The sequence below is a fragment of the Hyla sarda genome, chromosome 3 (genome assembly GCF_029499605.1).
Source record: "Hyla sarda isolate aHylSar1 chromosome 3, aHylSar1.hap1, whole genome shotgun sequence".
Taxonomy (NCBI): domain Eukaryota; kingdom Metazoa; phylum Chordata; class Amphibia; order Anura; family Hylidae; genus Hyla; species Hyla sarda.
Window position 1 is genome coordinate 91,421,448 of NC_079191.1, and position 22,206 is coordinate 91,443,653.

A 22,206-nucleotide genomic window follows, 5' to 3' on the forward strand; every position below is an offset into this window, starting at 1 on the left:
TAATGTTATGCTATGGTTAATGTATTGGCATTTTCTGTTTACCTGTTGCTTTAAGCCTGTTAAATCTTAGGAACCTGGTTGTTAGGGGAGTGTGCATGAAGTGAACCATGTAACTTATCTGCCCAATGGGAGTCTCCAAATCTGCCCCTTAAATAGTGTGGTAGGAGTTCAGAGTTCAGTTTATGCTGAGGTACAGTTTGGATAAGTCTGAAGTGAGTCTGTGAGGTGATTCTGAGGAGGCCTCAAGTCTAATCCTGCAACCACTCATCTGCTAAAGAATATCCCTTGTGCTTAGGTGAAAGTCAAAGCCTAGCGGTAAGCACTAAAGTCCCGGGGATCCAAGTCAGTCATTCAAGTCACTAAAGTTGCCATACAGCAAGTCAGTCATACACAGCACAATCAACTACAAGTCCCAGCAAGCCGATAAGCTTCCAAGTTTCACCCTGCACCTCCCTTTATACCAATCTCAGCTGTAACAGATTTTACCATCTATCCGGCCTCAGTAAAGCCAGTTATCTGTAACCTTGTGTCGGAGTATTTATTGGCCCGTGCCTGGCACAGGACAATCTGGCTCAACCACGGACAGTGTATAGGCTAACTGTGCACTGGTGTCACGAAAAGGTTCATTGCACATTACCCTCACCCGACACCACACAAATTTATATTTTTTTGGTGTGACCGCAAGGTGTATTAGTTGGAACAATTGGTAGTAAGCAAATTCATGAGCTGCCACTCCAGGCCACCTTTGAATCACAAATTGACAGCTTTCCATCCATACACCGAAATGCACAACCTTTGGTTTCTTCCAGCATTAAAGAAATGCAGTCTGGGATTTTAGATTTTATTTATTTTTTATTTCTTTTGCTTTTATAGTGCAGCATTATTAGAGAATAATGTAAAGGTTCTTGTGTATGCTTTGTGCTTACCTATTCTATTTTCGCTAATGTGACAATCATCGGATAGGCTTCATGTTGGTTTGCAAATCCACAACGAAGTGGTTCTGTAAAGCTGCCTTCATTTCAAATAAATCCTCTTGCTTTCAGTGGGGCGTTTGATCATTGCATCTGGTTATCTAATCAAGCTGTTGGTGCTGGAGTTCACCCAGATTAACTCATTAGGCTCATAAGTGAGTTGAGGTTAGTTCACATCATGTTCAGTTTTAATATGTTTATTTAGAGAAGTACAGTGGTCCCTCAACATACGATGGTAATTTGTTCCAAACGACCCATCGTTTGTCGAATCCATCGTATGTTGAGGGATTCGTGCAATGTAAAGTATAGGAAGTTATACTCACCTGTCCCCGCCGCTCCGGACCAGGTCCTCACTGCTTCCGATGCTGTCCCAGGGGCTACTGATGCTGTCCCGCTGCTCTGGTGTCTTCTTCGGGATCCTCCGGCTTTTTCGGCATCTTCTCCGGTGTCCGGGCCTCGCTTTCTGGTGACGTTATTACGTTGCTGCGCCGGGACGGCGTGCACATGATGTAATAACGACGCCGGAAAGCGAGGCCCGGACCCCGGAGAAGATGCAGAAAACACCGGAGGATCGCGAAGTGGACCCGGAGCAGCGGGGATAGGTAAGTGAACCTGTCCGGGATGCTGAAACTGCTATCCGACAGCAGCTTAAGCATTTTGCGCTGTCGGATAGCAGTTAATGCGATGGCCTCGACATATAAAAGCATCGTATGTCGATGCTGACATCGACATGCGATGGCCTCTGAGAAGCCATCGTATGTCGATTTGATCATATGTCGGGGCCATTGCATGTTGGGGAGGTTACTGTATTGCCATGATATCAAAGAGATCTCACCTATCTCACTTGTAATCCCAAATGAGCTGTTTTATGAACATTAGAAGTCTTTAAACTGTGTTCACATGTTGAATTTTTACAGCATTTTCACAAGTTTTTTCTTCATTTAGGCAATTTTTGCTTGGATTTTCCAAAATCACAGTAAAAGGACACATCTGCACAATTTATGGTAAAAAAAAAAAGCACAATTTGTGCCATCATTTTGGAAAAAATGTAATGTGTGAACACAGCCTTAGCCAAGGTGTATGTCTGCTATATATCCTGGTCCCATACAGATAAAGATGGAGCTGGAAGTGGAGGGGTCTGAGAGATAGTAGGAGGGATCTTATAGGTGATGAGGATGATGTCATCCTGTAGTTCACAGGGAGTCAGAAACCAGAACTGACATCCTGTTCTGACACAATAAGCACTGTAGGGTTTGGAGAGTCAGGCTAGTGATCACATGACCAAGCTAATGAAATGTATAGAATAAAACAAATGGAGCTGTATGACTAGAGATAGCATGATATGGCTAAAAATACAACAACCTGGAGTTCTTTAAATTCAGTACTTCAGCATAACAGCAGACATGGATTTGGCCTGCTGACAACCATGCAGAGGAGCCCCTGTGGTGTCCCGGTACCGTATTGCATACCGTACCTTGTATGGTGGTCCCCAAAGTCAGAGTAACTACGTTCAGGTAGGGTCCCCCAGGTGGGACAGCCCCTAGTCGCCTCTCTTCTATTCTAATTCTATAATGTTTCTATGTACATATTTAATAATGTGTATATTTAATATAATGTATATTAGTGTACTTACCTTGTTGGCGTCACAGGACCTTTGGTCATGTGACTATGTTAATTCCTCTATGGTATGTTGGAGGACCTTTGGAGGTCCTTGGGTCACATGTTTACCCATAATTCTATCAGGATAGGAGGGAAAAAAACTCTGGATCCTCGGTGCCACCCGTTGCAATAAACCTCAGAAGTCACTGGTACAGTTAAAAGTTTTTTTATTCACCTATGTCAGACGCGTTTCGAGGTTTAGGATACCACTTTCTCAATGACCTTGCACGGCGTGCGCACTGACGTAATAACGATGCCGGAAAGCAAGGCCCGGACCATGGAGAAGATACAGAAGACGCCGGAGGATCGCGAAGTGGACCCGGAGCAGCGGGGATAGGTAAGTGAACCTGTCCGGGATGCTTAAACTGCTATCCGACAGCTGCTTAAGCATTTTGCGATGTCGGATAGCAGTTAATGCGATGGCCCCGACGTATAAAAGCATCGTATGCCAATGCTGACATCGACATGCAATGGCCTCTGAGAGGCCTTCGTATGTCGATTTTATCATATGTCGGGGCCATCGCATTTCGGGGGGTTACTCTACTGTGAAAATTTTGATTTGATTTCCGGCCTCTGGCCAATCAAAATCTGCTTGGAAATGGATTTTCTATGGAGAGAGCAGATGTTCCGCTGGCGGCCGCTGTCTGCTCAATATCTGGCCGAAAATTTTTTGGCCGTGTGAACCTAAAACGGTCATTACACTGTTTTGTCTCCGCACGAGTGAAGAACTTGCATTAGCAAGTGTAGCATGTTTTCCCCGGCTGAAAATCTATGACAGCAAATATCTCCTCATGAATGCGTAAATTGAATCTCCTTTTCCTGCGTAAATTAGTTCAGCTTTCCGGTGCTCCGGTGGGCTGGAAAAGGTGGATACAGTCCTAGGAAAGAGTCTCCTAGGACTGTATCCACCTTTTCCAGCCCACCGGAGCACCGGAAAGCTGAACTAATTTACGCAGGAAAATCCATCAACTGCCGAGCCGAGAAGTTTGTGACGAATCGAATTTACTTTAAGTTCGCTCATCTCTAGTTGAGACCATGGGGGAGATTTATCAAAATCTGTACAGAAGATAAGTTGCTGAGTTGCCCATAGCAACCAATCAGATCGCTTCTTTCATTTTGCAGAGGCCTTTTCAAAAATGAAAGAAGCGATCTGATTGGTTGCTATGGGCAACTCAGCAACTTTTTCACTGGACAGGTTTTGATAAATCTCCCCTCATGACTCTATGGAAACCTGGTAATTGGTTCTGAAGCCCCAAAATGTCATCCAAAAATAGGAAAAGGTGAGGATTAAAGAAAAATAAGTTGATAACTAATACAGATAAAGCAAATCCTTACATATAAAAGTAAGAAAGATCTGCTGGGAGCTGTAATCACTGTCTATGTCAGTGTTTCCCAACCGGGGTGCCTCCAGCTGTTGCAAAACTACAACTCCCAGCATGCCCGGACAGCCAACGGCTGTCCGGGCATGCTGGGAGTTGTAGTTTTGCAACAGCTGGAGGCACCCTGGTGGGGAAACAATGGTTTATGTAGAGGACAGGAGCTTCTTCAGGGTCCTATACAGTACACACAGTGTCCCAAATGGAGCCACCCTTACTTGGTGTCCAAAGGAGCAGGTAACCCTGGCACAGGTAAGGAGTAGTACAGAACTTGTAGTTCCTCCCTGTACTGTAGGGGGCGCTACCAGACAGCCAGTCAGTGCATGCACTTCAGTAATACAGTTGATTTACCAGTAAGATGCCCATTCTGATTGGTCAGTTCCTCCAGTTGTGACATGCTTCACAGATCTGGACTGTCTGTACATTGTATGTTGAGTCTGGTTTCAAGTTACAATTGTCCAGAAAAGACCATTGTATGTTGAAACTATTGTATGTTGAGGCCATTGTAAGTTGAGGGATCACTGTATCTGTTTGGTATTTATTTATTTTTTTATATATATTTTTATTTATTAACATTTTTTTTTTTTTTGTTATTCAGTCCCTTTCGTGGACTTGCAAAGATTGTACTTGGTAAGAAACTGAAAAACAAACATACAATGTTCTATTATCTGACATCTTTTCCTGGCTCGTCCTCCATGTACAGACGCTTGGTTACAGAGCAGTAAATTATTATTATTTGCACTGCCGGCCATCAGAAAATGAGCCTGAGCTCAGGATCCGTGCTGGAGACTTTTTTTTATGTTCTTTGATTCCTTGATGAATATGTCTCCTGCCTGTCAGTCCTTCAATAAATGGAATTGTTGAAGGACCCTTAGAAAACGCCAGACGGACTGAACATAATACAGCGGTTCAGATTTTTTTGCTTTTACTTGATCACTGATACAAATGACTTGTATTAGGAAGAGAAAAGTCATTAAATGCAGACTGAGACTACACGCAGAACTACACGTTTTGTTACACTCCTGTGCTCAATAAAATGTTCTTCCAGGCCGACACTTACATGATCATCTACCGTAGTAAAAGCCTCAGTTTGGTGCTGACTTATGGTTTTCTTGTTTCTTTACATCAGATTTCTCCAAACTGCGGCCGTCCAGATGTTTCAAAACTACAACTCCCAGCATGCCTACAACTATATAAAGTGGGGATCAAACATTTGGGCGCCCCAGGTAAAAATTTGTATTAATGTGCCTAAAGAAGCCAAGGAAAGGTGGAAAAATCTCCAAAAGGCATCAAATTACAGATTTGACATTCTTATAATATGTCAACAAAAGTTAGATTTTATTTCTATCATTTACACTTTCAAAATAACAGAAAACAAAAAAATGGCGTCTGCAAAAGTTTGGGCACCCTGCAGAGTTAACATATTGTACTGCCCCCTTTGGCAAGTATCACAGCTTGTAAACGCTTTTTGTAGCCAGCCAAGAGTCTTTCAATTCTTTTTTGAGGTATCTTTGCCCATTCTTCCTTACAAAAGTCTTCCAGTTCTTTGAGATTTCTGGGCTGTCTGTCATGCATTGCTCTTTTAAGGTCTATCCATAGATTATCAATTATGTTTAGGTCAGGAGATTGTGAAGGCCATGGCAAAACATTCAGTTTACGTCTCTTGATGTAATCCCCCGTGGATTTCAAGGTGTGTTTAGGATCATTGTCCATTTGTAGAAGCCATCCTCTCTTTAACTCCTTGGGGACGGAGCCCATTATAACCCTAAGTATGGGAGCATTTTTTGCAATTTTGACCACTGTCACTTTAAGCATTAATAACTCTGGGATGCTTTTACTTTTCATTCTGATTCCGAGATTGTTTTTTCGTGACATATTCTACTTTATGTTAGTGGTAAATTTTTGTCGATACTTGCATAATTTCTTGGTGGATAATTCCGAAATTTGATGAAAAAATTGAAAATTTTGCATTTTTCGAACTTTGAAGCTCTCTGCTTGTAAGGAAAATAAACATTCTAAATAAATAATATTTTGATTCACATATACAATATGTCTACTTTATATTTGCATCATAAAGTTGACATGTTTTTACTTTTGGAAGACATCAGAGGGCTTCAAAGTTCAGAAGCAATTTTCCAATTTTTCACAAAATTTTCAAAATCTGAATTTTTTAGGGGCCAGTTCAGTTTTGAAGTGGATTTGAAGGGCCTTCATATTAGAAATACCCCATAAATTACCCCATTATAAAAACTGCACCCCTCAAAGTATTCAAAATGACATTCAGTAAGTTTGTTAACCCTTTAGGTGTTTCACAGGAATAGCAGCAAAGTGAAGGAGAAAATTCAAAATCTTAATTTTTTACACTCGCATGTTCTTGTAGACCCAGTTTTTGAAATTTTTCAAGGGGTAAAAGGAGAAAAAAAATTTGTAACCCAATTTCTCTCGAGTATGGAAATACCTCATATGTGTATGTCAAGTGTTTGGCGGGCGCAGTAGAGGGCTCAGAAGGGAAGGAGCGACAATGGGATTTTGAAGAGTGAGTTTTGCTGAAATGGTTTTTGGGGGCATGTCGCATTTAGGAAGCCCCTATGGTGCCAGAACAGCAAAAAAAAAAAACACATGGCATACTATTTTGGAAACTACACCCCTCAAGGCACGTAACAAGGGGTCCGGTGAGCCTTAACACCCCACAGGTGTTAGACGACTTTTCATTATATTCGGAAGTGTAAATGAAAAAAAAAAATTTCACTAAAGTGCAGTTTTTTTCCCCAAATTTACCATTTCTACAAAGGGTAATGGGAGAAAAATCCCCCCAAACCTTGTAACGCAATTTCTCCCGAGTACGGAGATACCCCATATGTGGCCCTAAACTGTTGCCTTGAAATACGACAGGGCACTGAAGTGAGAGAGCGCCATGCGCATTTGAGGCCTGCATAAGGAATTTGCAGTAGGGGTGGACCCGGTTACAAGGATGGGGCTGGTCTCCACCAAAACCCTACAGCAGTGTCTCCCACAGGGTGCCTCCAACTGTTGCAAGACTCCCAACGTGCCAGGACAGTCTATGGCTTTCCGGCAACACTGGGAGTTGTGGTTTTGCCACAGCTGGAGGCGCCGTTTAGGAAACACTGCCGTATGAGACGTTTTTCATTTTTATTGGGGGGGGGGGGGGGGCGGTCGACGTGTAAGGGGGTGTATGTGTAGTGTTTTACTTTTTATTATTTGTTAGTGTAGTTTTTAGGGTACATTCACACAGGCAGGGGTTCACTGTAAGTTTCCTTGAAGGAAACCCACTGTAAACCCGCCTGTGTGAATGTACCCTGTACATTCACATGGGGGGGGGGGGGCGCCCCAAACCTTCAGCTGTGGCAAAATGACAACTTCCAGAAAGCACTGACAGACCGTACATGCTGGGAGTTGTAGTTTTACAACAGCTGTAGGCACACTGGGGGGGGAACCACTGAGTTAGAAAACAGACTCTAGCTCAGTGATTCCAACCCATGTGCCTCCAGCTGTTGCAAGACTACAACTCCCAGCATGTACGGTCTGTCAGTGCACTCTGGGAGTTGTAGTTTTGCAACAGCTGGAGGCACACAGCTGCCTACAGCTGTTGCAAAACTACAATTCCCAGCACGGCCAGACAGTCAGGGATGCTGGGCGTGTAGTTCTGCAATATCTGGCCCTTCAGATGTTGCAGAACTACAACTCCCAGCATGCCTGGACAGTCTGGGCATGCTAGGAGTTGCAGTTATGCAACAACTGGGGAAGAGTGGGGAACAGTGGCCTCCAAACTGTAGCCCTCCAGATGTTGCAAAACTACAACTCCAAGCATGCCCAGACTGTCCAGGCATGCTGGGAGTTGTAGTTCTGCAACATCTGAAGGGCCAGATATTGCAGAACTACACGCCCAGCATCCCTGATTGTCTGGGCATGCTGGGAGTTGTAGTTTTGCAACATCTGGAGGGCTACAGTTTGGAGACCACCATATAGTGGTCTCCAAACTGTGCCACTTCAGATGTTGCAAAACTACAACTCCCAGCATGCCCAGACAGTCAGTGCATGCTGGGAGTTGTAGTTTTGCAACATCTGGAGGACCACAGTTTAGAGACCACTACACAGTGGTCTCCAAACTGTGACCCTCCAGATGTTGCAAGACTACAACTCCCAGCATGCCCAGACAGCCTTTGGCTGTGTGGGCATGCTGGGAATTGTAGTTTTGCAGCTTTTAGAAGGCCACAGTGAAGATCACTTATCGCGATCTTCACTGCAGCCTTCTCAGCCGCACTTTCCGGCCGCCGCTCCTCCTGCTCGCGCCGCTTGTTCCTGCTGCCGCCGATGCCGCCGATGCTGGTCCGGGTAAGCCGGGTCATGTCCCATCCTCGCCGCCAGTGTTCCCCCCGCTCTGTACCGACTTCGATCGGTGTGCGCAGAGTGGGGGGAAATGAACTCTAACCCCCCGCCCCCCTCCTGCCATTGGTGGTCAGCCTGACTGACCAATGGCAGGGGATTGGAGGGGGTGGCAACACTGCCACCTCGCTCCTATGCTTTAGGCTGGTCGGAGCTGTCTCTAACAGCTCCTATCAGTCTTATTTTCCGGGAGATCGGGTCACCAGTGACCCGATTTGCCCGGATCGTGGCAAATCGCAGGTCTGAATTGACCTGCGATTTGCTGCGATCGCCGATATGGGGGGGTCTCAGGACCCCCCTAGGCATTGCCACGGGATGCCTGCTGATAGATATCAGCAGGCCTCCCGGTCCGATCATCGCCCGGCGAGCGGCAGTGATCGGAAATACGGAGGGCGTAAGGATACGCCCTCCGTCCTTAAGTGACGGGATGCGAGGGCGTATGCATACTCCCTCCGTCCCCAATAGTTAACTTCAGCTTTTTCACAGATGGCATCAAGTTAGCATCCAAAATTTGCTGAAATGTTATTGAATCAATTTTTTCTTCTACTCGTGAGATGTTCCCTGTGCCACTGGCTGCAATACAACCCCAAAGCATGATTGATCCACCCCCATGCTTAACAGTTGGACAGAGGTTCTTTTCATTAAATTCTGTTCCCCTTCTTCTCCAAACGTACCTTTGCTCATTCTGGACAAAAAGTTAAATTTTAACCTCATCGGTCCACAGAACTTGTTTCCAAAATGCATCAGGCTTGTCTATATGTTCATTTGCAAAGTTCAAACACTGATTTTTGTGGTGAGGACGTAGAAGAGGTTTTCTTCTGAGGACTCTTCCATGAAGACCATATTTGTACAAGTATCTCTTTATAGTGGAATAGTGTACCACAACTCCAGTGTCTGACAGATCTTTCTGGAGGGATTGTGCAGTCAAACGTGGGTTTTGCATTGTTTTTCTCACAATCCTGCGAGCTGTTCTGTCTGATATTTTTCTTGGTCTTCCAGATCTTGCTTTAACTTCCACTGTTCCTGATGACTGCCATTTCTTAATTACATTCTGAACAGAGGATATTGACATCTGAAAACATTTTGCTATCTCTTATAGCCTTCTCCAGCTTTGTGAGCGTCAACTATTTTCAGTTTCAGATTTCTAGACAACTGCTTAGAAGAACCCATGGTGCTGATTGTTGGGGCAAGGTCAGATGAGTCTGGGCATTTAAAACCTTTGAGATTGACATCACCTGGTCTTCCCAGATGATGATTGAGAACAATCCATGACACTGGCAGGTCTCAGCTTTGCAAAGGGGGCAGTGCATGCTATAAATTCTGCAGGGTGGCCAAACTTTTGCAGACGCTATTTTTTTGTTTTCTGTTATTTTGAAAGTGTAAATGATGGAAATAATATCTAACTTTTGTTGACATATTATAAGAATGTCTAATTTGTAATTTGATGCCTTTTGGAGATTTTTCCATCTTTACTTGGCTTCTTTATGTACATTAATACAGATTTTTACCTGGGGTGCCCAAACTTTTGATCCCCACTGTATGGGGCAGTATCGGGGCCTACAACTATATATGGGGGCAGTATCGGGGCCTGCGACTTTATATGGGACAGTATTGGGACGTTCGACTATTTCTGGGGACATTATAGGGGCCTACAACTATATATTGGGACAGTATATGGGCCTACAACTATATGTAACCCTTTCCTGTTTTTGCTATCCCAATGTCCTGTTTTGGTCTCGATGAAATAGCCTATTTTTCCACATCTGCGTTGCCAAAAGTGATTGGGAAGTCCTGGCATAATATGGACCAAAAACAAAACAGAATTTCCACTTACCTTGTGGGGGATACGGGTAAGAAGTATATGTCTGTCCGTCTCTTGTATACACAACTTGGGATCCCTGAACTGGATAGCCCCCAGGATACTGCTCATATCCGTATGGCTGGTAATAACAATATAATATTTTATAAGCCCACAACTTGGCTATGAAAAGGTTTTCAAGTTTTCTATAAATTCCAAAGCATTATTTTTACATTGTGCACATACAATTTCATGTAATATTGCAAATCATTTTTCTATTTAGCGTCCTTTAAATAATATGCAATAAAGTCAGGGACTATTGATATTATTCAGAAATATTGGGCAGAATAGATGTGCCAAATGGTATCTGCCAAGACATTCTATATTACGTTATTACTATTTTAAGCATTATCACGACAAAACATCTGATTCTGTTGTTATCTATAAGATGAACGTAAAGCGGTTATCCAGGAAAAAACTTTTTTTTATATATCAACTGGCTCCAATTAAACAGATTTGTAAATGGCTTTCAGTGCTTATGAGCTGCTGAAGTTGAGTTGTTCTTTTCTGTCTAAGTGCTCTCTGATGACACATGTCTCGGGAACTGTCCAGAGTAGAAGCAAATCCCCATAGCAAACCTCTTCTACTCTGTGCAGAAGTGTCAGCAGAGAGCACTGTTGCCAGACAGAAAATAACAACTGATCTTCAGCAGCTGATAATTATTGGAAGGATTAATATTTTTTAATAGAAGTAATTACAAATCTGTTTAACTTTCTGGAGCCAGTTAACTTTCAAGAGCCAATCACTTCTTCATTCACGGGGGAGAGACGTGTTAGAAGGGAAGCTGCCGGAGAGTTGGAGCAGAGCATTTAAAGGACATGGAGGCACGGGGACTACACATAGGATGGGAGCAGATGGAAAGCGCAAGAAGCTTTGGGTCAGGACTGCACGGAGCCTCAGCAGTGTAGCCACTTCTGCCATTTGTGCCCTCCTTTTATAGCTGTCACCATGTGTCATTCAGCTTTTCAAGACTCCTGAATAGCAGAAAAGATGATCAGCCATTCAGGAGTGTGAGAAATCTGGATGACAATCAATATGGCGTCACTCACCATGTATGTCATTCAGCTTTTGCAGACTCCTGAATGACAGAAAAGCTAATCAGCCATTCAGGAGTTGGAGAAAGCTGAATAACAACTATGGTGACAGCCATATTGGTTGTCATCCAGCTTTTTCAGACTCTTGAATGGCTGATCAGCTCTCCCATTCAGAATTCTGGGAAAGCTGAATGACACACATGGTGACCGTTTTCCAAGAAACAGATAGAGCCAATAGATCTTTTATAAGGACACTAATGACTAACACAGGGGGAGATGAGGGGACACTGATGACTGTGCCACATTAAATGATGAGAGGACACCAATAACTGACTATATAACGTCACATTACGTGGAGTGCCGCATCCTAATTTTTTTGCTGGATTCATTAAAAAAAAGTCCTGATGGAATAGATGATAAAACAGTCAAAGTAATGTTCAAGTTTTTGGTAACTTACTGGAGGGGCATCAAACTGGCTGTATGGAGGAGCAGGACCAAGAACACCTTCATCGTAGAGTAGAGGTGGAGGCAGAATGTGCTGGTAAGAAAAGAAAGGCCATTGTGGTTAGTATATAGTATATCACTGGTTTATTTTTGATGAAGTGCTACAAATTCTGACATATTAATTCCGTGCCTCAGGGCGGGTTCACATCACCGTTTTTTCTCTCTGTTTATGCGCTCCTCCAATGCTTTTTTAAACAATGTAGCACTGTTCCCTTTAAGCATTTATGCCAGAAAAGGCTTGTGACATATCTGTGACATACATAAACAGAGGCTGGGACAGATGCCATACAGATGCCATTTGTCAAGCATAGTTTAACATGGGAGACAGAGGACAGCCAGAAAGGGGCCAAAAGACACCCCTTTGGCCTCTACTTGACAATGTATATAGATACCATATAGAGACATTTAGTGTGTACATTAGAAGCTTTCAGGAAAACATGATGTGAATCCACAATTAAGATTCTACTGTAGATTCTATAATAGATGTATGGAAAAAATGACACATAGTTGTAATTCCACTTGCTTACTGTAATTGTGATGTCCCAGTACGGGATATAGTTCCATACAGTACTTAGGCCCTGTCAGGTTGAGTCCCTCTGTGTCCTAGGGGCTCTCCTGCAGTGTTACCCCCATAATAATATATATAGTGTATAGTGTTATGTGTGTTATGTATAAAGGACCTTTAAGGACCTTTGAGTTGTCACATGATAATGTGTTCACATGATGAGTTTGTTACCCAGAGAGCACCAGCTAACCAGGTGACCTGCAGCTTGACCTATGGGCTTCTGGCTTAGCCCACCCTTTATAAGAGGGGCAGCCATTACAATCTCTCTCTTTTGCTCTTCTACCTCACCTCCTGATGAGGAACAATAAAGACCGGATGTCTCAAAGCTAGTGTAACGAATATCTGGAGGCCTCAAGCCACTTACAGCCACATTCCAGTAAGTCAAGTCTATGTCTGCAGTCACTACCTACAGTCCAGTCAAGTCTAAAGTCAAGTCTATTTTAGTCTGCGTGGCTGAACTAAAGTCTATCAAAGTCACTACAAGTCCCAGCAAGCTGTGAGGTCCTTCTGTGTTACTGGCCACCTCTCTGGGATCCTGGCCTAGCTGTAAAGACGATTTCAATCTGTCTACCTCAGTAAAGCTACCATTATCCCTTACCTAGCCTTGGACTATTATTGCCCTGCCTAACATTGGCACAGCGGTACTAACGTTCGGGTGGTTACCGGGAAAACCATGCCCTGGCGTCACAAACATTTAGGGGTTGATAACACCTTGCCCCTGGGCTACAACATCTGCCCCATCCACTTCACCTTCGCACCTCGAGACACCCTGTGGTTTCACCACATAACTAGGGATATTAATTTGTCATTACATAGAGAATAACAGGTGAAAATGAAAGAGGCCCTGTGAATATTTCTTTGGCCTTTTTGACAAGCCCAACCTTCAACTTTTTGAAAAATGTCTCCCTAAAGAAGCCTGGAACAGTTTAAGGTTCTCTTTGATCCACCTACATTTCAGGACAAAGACTTCAGAGAGTTATTGACAGAGCCGCACAGATTGTATTGTCCAACATCAGTTCTTATCCCCAGTGAGGCACAAACTTTCATTTTCCTATCTCACACACAATGGGATCCATTTTATTGTAGGCCCTCTAACATATCAGGAAAGCTCTCAGTCTGGAAGAGGAAACCTAAAATTCAGAAAAGCACCAGAGGAACAGCAAAAAAGTGTCCTCATCATAAGAAAGTATAACAGCTGATTTTTTAGTACATAACATAATAAATGTTACAAATCCAGTACAGGGATTATACCAATAATGCTGCCCCCTACTTGGCATAGTGAATATCAGTATTGATACTCAAGAATGTAAACAGCCCGACCTAAGAACTTGGAAGGGAACAAACAACATCATTAGGTGAAGACCAAGTCCTGGCACCACACGGCCTACAGCAGAAATGGCTACACCAGATCCAGGCTTTCTAACAGTTTAAAAGTGTGACTCTACCCTTAAAGGGGTACTCAGGTGGAAATCTTTTTCATTTTTTTCAACTGGTGCCAAAAAGTTAAACATATTTGTAAATTACTTCTATTTAAAAATCTTAATCCTTCCAGTACTTATTAGCTGCTGTATACTACAGAGGAAGTTATTTTCTTTTTCAATTTCTTTTCTGTCTGACCACAGTGCTCTCTGCTGACACCTCTGTCCATGTCAGGAACTGTCTAGAGCAGGAGAAGTTTGCTGTGGGAATTTGTTCCTGCTCTGGACAGTTCCTAACATGGACAGAGGTTTCAGCAGAGAGAGCACTGTGGTCAGGCAGAAATTCAAGAATAAAAGAACTTCCTGTGGAGCATACAGCTACCCCTTTAAGCATGGTCCTGTTCTTCTGTTCCTCTACTTTTCTGCCTCCCCACGCCACTAGTCACTTTTGCAATTTCTGCACAACTAGAGCAGATTGCAGCTCTCTTTTAGCTTCGGACTCTCTGTGACTAGCTCCACACCTGCCATTCATATTATTAAAGCTATAGTAACAATACATACTGTTTTAGTTTTGGCATCCTGGAGAGCGGTTTCCCAGGCCCTGAAAAAAAATACAAAAAATAAATAAAATAAAAACTTGCTTTTTCCCTTGTTAGGCTAAGTCTCCACTTGTTTTTTTTTTTCTTGCAAAACGCAAAGAAAAACGCCAGTTGTGCCGCATGGCGTTTTTTTGGGTCAAAAAATGCTGCGGCCAGATGTTAGCTGTAAGTCAATGAGAAATTGCAAATTTCGAATTCCACTTTGCGTTTTTTCACTTTGGCTTTTTTTTTTTTTATCCTTTTGGCGTTTTTTCACTTTTTCAGTTTTTTTTCCGCTCTTTGGCGTTTTGAAAAAAACGCTGTAGTTCCCTCAAACCGGCGTTTTTATGTCAAAGTCGTGGCGTTTTGCTCCAATAGAAGTCTATGGGAGTGAGAAAATGCCAAGAAAAACGCTATGTGGATTTTAACTTTGGCGTTTTTGCAGGCGGTTTTTAATCTTTTTTGGACTTTAGCGATCCAAAAAAGTGATGTAGATAGCTGTTTTTAATAAAATGTCGTAGGGTACCATTAACATTTTTTGTTCAAAAATATACAGTAGTGAAGGAAAAAATTGTATCTAACGAAATGTATATTATTGAAAAAAAAACAAAAAATGTAGCCGACAATTATAAAAATTTCACTTTTTTGCTTTATTTTTTACATTTTTTTTAGTTAGTTTTACTACTCCCAGCATGGAACACACTGTTCCATGATGGGAGTAGTACTACCTGTACTAATAGACAGATCGCCCGCTGTGATCTTTCTGTATAATGTATAGATGCGGCGGCCGCTCTTCTATGGTCCCCTGCACTCACGTATATATACACATATTCATATTTCCCGCAGAGCTGTGATTGGCCAGATGGTTTCAGCCAATCACAGCTCTCTGTGAGAAATAGGAATATGTGTATATATACGGCCGTGCAGGCGACCATAGGAGAGCGGCCGCTTCTATACATTATACAGGAGGATCGCAGCGGGTGTCAGGAGTGATACCCGCAGTGATCTTTCCATAACTGCAGGTAATACTACTCCCAACATGGAGCACACTCTGCCTCATGCTGGGAGCTGTAGTACCTGCATTAACAGACAGATCGCAGCGGGTGTCAGAATTTACACTCACTGCGATCTGTCTAATAATACAGGTACTACAGCTCCCAGCATGGAGCAGAATGTGCTCCATGTTGGGAGTAGTAGTGCCTGCTTAAGGACACATCACAGTGGATGTCACTACTGACACCCGATGTGATCGTCCTGTCTATAGCAGAGATGGAGCGGCTGTATACATCAGTCACATCCCTGCTCTGCCCTATACTCCGGGCCGGCCGCTCATTCATTCATCTTTTCCTCAGAGCTGTGATTGGCTGCAACCATCCGGCCAATCACAGCTCTGGGTGGGAAATATGAATTTCTGTTGACATCAGTGGCCGGAGTATAGTGCAGAGAGGCGAGTGATGTATAGACCCGCTCGCTTCTCTGCTATATTATGGACGATATATGTCTATAGTACAGGTACTATCACTCCCAGCATGGAACAGTCTGTTCCATGCTGGGAGTAGTAGTACTACATAAAAATGTAAAAAAATAAATAAATAAATAAATAAAGTGAAACACACCCTTTATTAAAAAATAATAAATATTTGGTTATAAAATATATACATTGCGTTTAATAAAAAAATTTCCATCAAAACTGCAGCAAAATCCCATTAAGAACAATAAGAATATTTTCCAATCTGAATTCTTGAGTGGAATGCCGCTCATAAGATCTGTACTGTCAGTGGGCCCTTTAAGTTTGGGTGGGGGGGGGATTGCTTGGTGGGGATGGTGGTTTACACAGGAACCTTTCTGCCTGGCACAAATGATTGCCATTAAATCAGATACATACACGCAGTCATCCACACTTTCTGCAATGAGATTTATGACTTTTCCTTCATGGCAAATAATCTGCAGACAACAGTCCTTGGACTTTCCCTCTGGTAAATGCACGTCTAGAGGATACAAGAAAGGATTAAACTGGATTAAAACAAGGAGAATTCAGATTATACTACACAAATGATTGAACCTGACGTGCTAAACCCATGCGGTGTCTATCATATTGTACTTGTTTACTGTATGTTACTTGGCTTGGAAGAAAATATTCAGAATGTGGTTTAGCACTGAACAAGTACAGTGATCCCTCAACTTACAATGGCCTCAACATACAATAGGTTCAACATACAATGTTTTTTTCTGGACTATTGTAACTTGAAACCAGACTCAACATACAATGTACAGACAGTCCAGATCTGTGAAATGTGTCACAAGTGGAGGAACTGACCAATCAGAATGGGCATTTTACTGGTAAATCACCTCTATTACTTAAGTGCATGCATTGGCTGGCTGTCTGGTAGCGCCCCCTACAGTACAGGGAGGAACTACAAGTTCTGTACTACTCCTTACCTGTGCCAGGGATAGCTGCTCCCTTGGACACCAAGTAAGGGAGGCTCCATTTGGGACACTGTGTGTACTGTACAGGACCCTGAAGAAGCTCCTGTCCTCTACATAAACCATTGTTTCCCCACCAGGGTGCCTCCAGCTGCTGCAAAACTACATCTCCCAGCATGCCCGGACAGCCAACTTCTTAGACCACTGTTTCCCAAGCAGGGTGCCTTCAGCTGTTTCAAAACTACAACTCCCAGCCAAACGGCTGTCCGGGCATGCTGGTAGTTGTAGTTTTGCAACAGCTAAAAGCACCCTGGTTGAAAAACACTGCATCAGACTTGTGAGTTGAGGTCTGCAACGACATAACTTGACATGCTACATATGGCGTTTGATCACTGCACCTCATCATCTCATTAACCCCTTAAGGACTCAGCCCATTTTGGCCTTAAGGACTCAGACAATTTAATTTTTACGTTTTCATTTTTTCCTCCTCGCCTTCTAAAAATCATAACTCTTTTATATTTTCATCCACAGACTAGTATGAGGGCTTGTTTTTTGCGTGACCAGTTGTCCTTTGTAATGACATCACTCATTATATCATAAAATGTATGGCGCAACCAAAAAACACTATTTTTGTGGGGAAATTAAAACGAAAAACGCAATTTTGCTAATTTTGGAAGGTTTTGTTTTCACGCCGTACAATTTATGGTAAAAATGACATGTGTTCTTTATTCTGAGGGTCAATACGATTAAAATGATACCCATTATTATATACTTTTATATTATTGTTGCGCTTAAAAAAAATCACAAACTTTTAAACCAAATTAGTACGTTTATAATCCCTTTATTTTGATGACCTCTAACTTTTTTATTTTTCCGTATAAGTGGCGGTATGGGGGCTAATTTTTTGCGCCATGATCTGTACTTTTTTTTTTATCTCACATTTGCATATAAAAAACTTTTACTACATTTTTTATAATTTTTTTTTAAATAAAATGTATTAAAAAAGTAGGAATTTTGGACTTTTTACATTTTTTTTCGTTCACGCCGTTCACCGTACGGGATCATTAACATTTTATTTTAATAGTTCGGACATTTACGCATGCGGCGATACCAAATATGTCTATAAAAAATGTTTTTTACGCTTTTTGGGGGTAAAATAGGAAAAAACGGACGTTTTACTTTTTTATTGGGGGAGGGGATTTTTCACTTTTTTTTTACTTTTACTTTTACATTTTTTTACATTTTTTTTTACACTTGAATAGTCCCCATAGGGGACTATTCATAGCAATACCATGATTGCTAATACTGATCTGTTCTATGTATAGGACATAGAACAGATCAGTATTATCGGTCATCTCCTGCTCTGGTCAGCTCGATCACAGACCAGAGCAGGAGACGCCGGGAGCCGCACGGAGGAAGGAGAGGGGACCTCCATGCGGCGTTATGAATGATCGGATCCCCGCAGCAGCGCTGCGGGTGATCTGATCGTTCATTTAAATCGCGAACTGCCGCAGATGCCGGGATCTGTATTGATCCCGGCACCTGAGGGGTTAATGGCGGACGCCCGCGAGATCGCGGGCGTCGGCCATTGCCGGCGGGTCCCTGGCTGCGATCAGCAGCCGGGATCAGCCGCGCATGACACGGGCATCGCTCCGATGCCCGCAGTTATGCTTAGGACGTAAATGTACGTCCTGGTGCGTTAAGTACCACCTCACCAGGACGTACATTTACGTCCTGCGTCCTTAAGGGGTTAAAGGGCTGCTCGGGTGGAAAACTTTATTTTTTTTTTTTATTTAAATCAACTGATGCTACACATTGTAACATCTGCGCTGCAGGTCAATTCTAGTCAGGAAAATTTCTGGAGTGTGTAGAAGAGATCTGAAAAATCATATGTACTTTGCTTGTTTTTGTATGCTGTACTAATTGGCAAAACACTGACCTTTCTAATATACAGGGTGGGCCATTTATATGGATACACCTTAATAAAATGGGAATGGTTGGTGATATTAACTTCCTGTTTATGGCACATTAGTATATGTGAGGGGGGAAACTTTTCAACATGGGTGGTGACCATGGTGGCCATTTTGAAGTCGGCCATTTTTAATCCAACTTTTGCTTTTTCAATAGGAAGAGGGTCATGTGACACATCAAACTTATTGGGAATTTCACAAGAAAAACAATGATGTGCTTGGTTTTAAAGTAACTTTATTCTTTCATGAGTTATTTACAAGTTTCTGACCACTTATAAAATGTGTTCAATGTGCTGCCCATTGTGTTGGATTGTCAATGCAACCCTCTTCTCCCACTCTTCACACACTGATAGCAACACCGCAAGAGAAATGCTAGCACAGGCTTCCAGTATCCGTATACACTGCTATATACTACTATATACACCGCAGGAGAAATGCTAGCACAGGCTTCCAGTATCCCTAGTTTCAGGTGCTGCAGAATGGGCAAAACAAAAATTGGAACAGGACCCTCAGTTTACGCAGAAGATTTTGTTCAGTGACGAGGCAAACTTTTATGTGAATGGTGAAGTTACCAAACAAAATCACCGCTATTGGTCTGACACTAACCCACATTGGATGGATCCCTCCAAGACTGTTGGAACACAAAAATTGATGGTATGGTGTGGTATATGGGTTCAAAGATAGTGGGGCCATTCTCCATCAATGGAAGCCTCAAGGCCACTGGATATGCGAAATTGCTACATGATGATGTGTTTCCCTCTTTATGCACTGAAGCTGGCACGTTCCCTGAGTTTTTCCAGCAAGATGGTGACCACCACATTATGGGTGTCAGGTCCGAGCATTACTAGATGAACAGTTTCCTGGAAAGTGGATTGGTCGTTGTGGGCCAGTTGAATGGCCCCCAAGGTCTTCCGATCTGACCCCCTTAGACTTTTATCTTTGGGGTCATCTGAAGGCAATTGTCTAGGCTGTGAAGATACGAGATGTGCCGCACCTGAAACTACGGATACTGGAAGCCTGTGCTAGCATTTCTCCTGCGGTGTATATAGTAGTATATAGCAGTGTATACGGATACTGGAGGCCTGTGCTAGCATTTCTCCTGCGGTGTTGCTATCAGTGTGTGAAGAGTCGGAGAAGAGGGTTGCATTGACAATCCAACACAATGGGCAACACATTAAACACATTTTATAAGTGGTCAGAAACTTGTAAATAACTTATGAAAGAATAAAGTTACCTTAAAACCAAGCACATCATTGTTTTTCTTGTGAAATTCCCAATAAGTTTGATGTGTCACATGACCCTCTTCCTATTGAAAAAAGAAAAGTTGGATTCAAAATGGCCGACTTCAAAATGGCCGCCATGGTCACCACCCATCTTGAAAAGTTTCCCCCCCTCACATATACTAATGTGCCCCAAACAGGAAGTTAATATCACCAACCATTCTCATTTTATTAAGGTGTATCCATAGAAATGGCCCACCCTGTACTTTATAAGAAAATGTATCTCCTCTTTATAGAAATCATAGCTTATAAAAATAAAAAACACCACTAGGGGTTCTCATGTCATCCAGAACATAATCCGGTCTGGCTGCAGCATCATCTTTGTCACATCTGAAGCACAGGCAGGGACAAAGTCCAGCAAGTGAGGGCGGGACTAGCATTCCTCTGTGCTCACTTCTGTCCTATCAGATTGCAGCATGAAAACAGAGAGGAGGGGATTACAGAGCAGCCTGCAGTGATTGGATGAAGAGACCCAGCATAGCGGACTCAAGGAGGAAGTGAATGCATGGTGAGTGAGGGCGGTGTCATTGCTTGCCTTGGACACCCCCCTTCCTGAGCAGTAGGTGTCAGAATAAGTGAGCAGCAGAACAGAGAGATTTGTAAGACAAATACAGAAGCTTGACACATAAAAAAGGCATGGAAGGCCACTCCATGACCTAGTAAGTAACATATAGAAGCATTATTTATTTTCTGGGATATAACAAATACTCTTTCAAGGGGTACGCCACTGAAAAACTGGTGCCAGAAAGTGAAACAGATTTGTACATTACTTCTATTTAAAAAATCTTAATCCTTCCAGTACTTATCAGCTGCTGTATACTACAGAGGAAGTTCTTTTCTTTTTGAATTTTCTTTCTGTCTGACCACAGTGCTCTCTGCTGACACCTCTGTCCATGTCAGGAACTGTCCAGAGCAGGAGAGGTTTGCTATGGGGATTTGCTACTGATCTGGACAGTTCCTGACATGGACAGAGGTGTCAGCAGAGAGCACTGTGGTCAGACAAAAAAGAAATTCAAAAAGAAAAAGAACTTCCTGTGGAGCATACAGCAGCTGATAAGTACTCGAAGGATTAAGATTTTTAATGGAAGTAATGTACAAATCTGTTTAACTTTCTGGCACCAGTTGATTTAAAAAAAATATGTTTTCCAGTGGAGTACCCCTTTAAGGAGAAAAGGTGTGCAGAATGTCAGTCAAGGAGACTAGAGCATCCAGGAGACCAACATGCTGCTAGGGGATCTCAGATAATATAGAAAAAGCAGATAGAGTAGATGGGAGGGGATTCAAGAAATGATATAGCGTTCAGAATATGCGACTATAACCTTCAGCAAGATTGTGAAACTACTGAAATGTACCGTATTTATCGGGGTATACCACGCACCGGCCTATAACACGCACCCTCATTTTACCAAGGATATTTGGGTAAAAAAAGTTTTTTACCCAAATATCCATGGTAAAATGAGGGTGCGTGTGTGCGCGTGTATACCCCGATATACCCCCAGGAAAGGCAGGGGGAGAGAGGCCGTCGCTGCCGGCTTCTCTCCCCCTGCCTTTCCTGGGGTCTAGATTCCTGCGGCCGGCCCTTCTCTCCCCCTGGCTATCGGCGCTGCCGCCTGTTCTGTCCCCCTGACTATCGGTGCTGGCAGCCAGGGGGAGAGAAGGGGCAGCGGCACCCATTGCCGGCGCCGCTGCCCCGTTGCCTCCCCCCATCCCCGGTTGCATAATTACCTGTTGGCGGGGTCGGGTCCGCGCTGCTTCAGGCCTCCGGTGTGTGTCCCCTGCGTTGTTGCTATGCACTGCACGGTGCGGTGCCAAAGGCCTGAAGCAGCGCGGACCCGACCCCGGCAACAGGTAATTATGCAACCGGGGATGGGGGGAGGCAATGGGGCAGCGGCGCCGGCAATGGGTGCCGCTGCCCCTTCTCTCCCCCTGGCTATCGGCGCTGGCAATGGGGCGCCGGCACCAATAGTCAGGGGGACAGAACGGGCAGCGGCGCCGATAGCCAGGGGGAGAGAAGGGCCGGCAGCAGGGCTCTAGACCCCAGGAAAGGCAGGGGGAGAGAAGCGGGCAGCGACGGCCTCTCTCCCCCTGCCTTTCCTGGGGGTGTTTCAGCGTATAACACGCACATAGACTTTAGGCTAAAAATTTTAGCCTAAAAAGTGCGTGTT

At 43.4% G+C, this 22,206-nt stretch overlaps 1 protein-coding gene across 2 annotated transcripts in view; it reads right to left on the reverse strand.

Moving 5' to 3' along the window:
• PLEKHB2 (pleckstrin homology domain containing B2) overlaps nucleotides 1-22,206 on the reverse strand; it is a 68,859-nt gene that overhangs the window by 10,265 nt on the left and 36,388 nt on the right. For both annotated transcript variants that reach the window (XM_056564570.1, XM_056564569.1), the window contains exons 4-7: nucleotides 16,253-16,355; nucleotides 14,351-14,390; nucleotides 11,760-11,840; nucleotides 10,245-10,350 (exon numbers count right to left, since the gene is read on the reverse strand). In XM_056564570.1, the coding sequence (XP_056420545.1) occupies nucleotides 10,245-10,350; nucleotides 11,760-11,840; nucleotides 14,351-14,390; nucleotides 16,253-16,355 (330 nt within the window). The remainder of the gene's footprint in view (nucleotides 1-10,244; nucleotides 10,351-11,759; nucleotides 11,841-14,350; nucleotides 14,391-16,252; nucleotides 16,356-22,206) is intronic.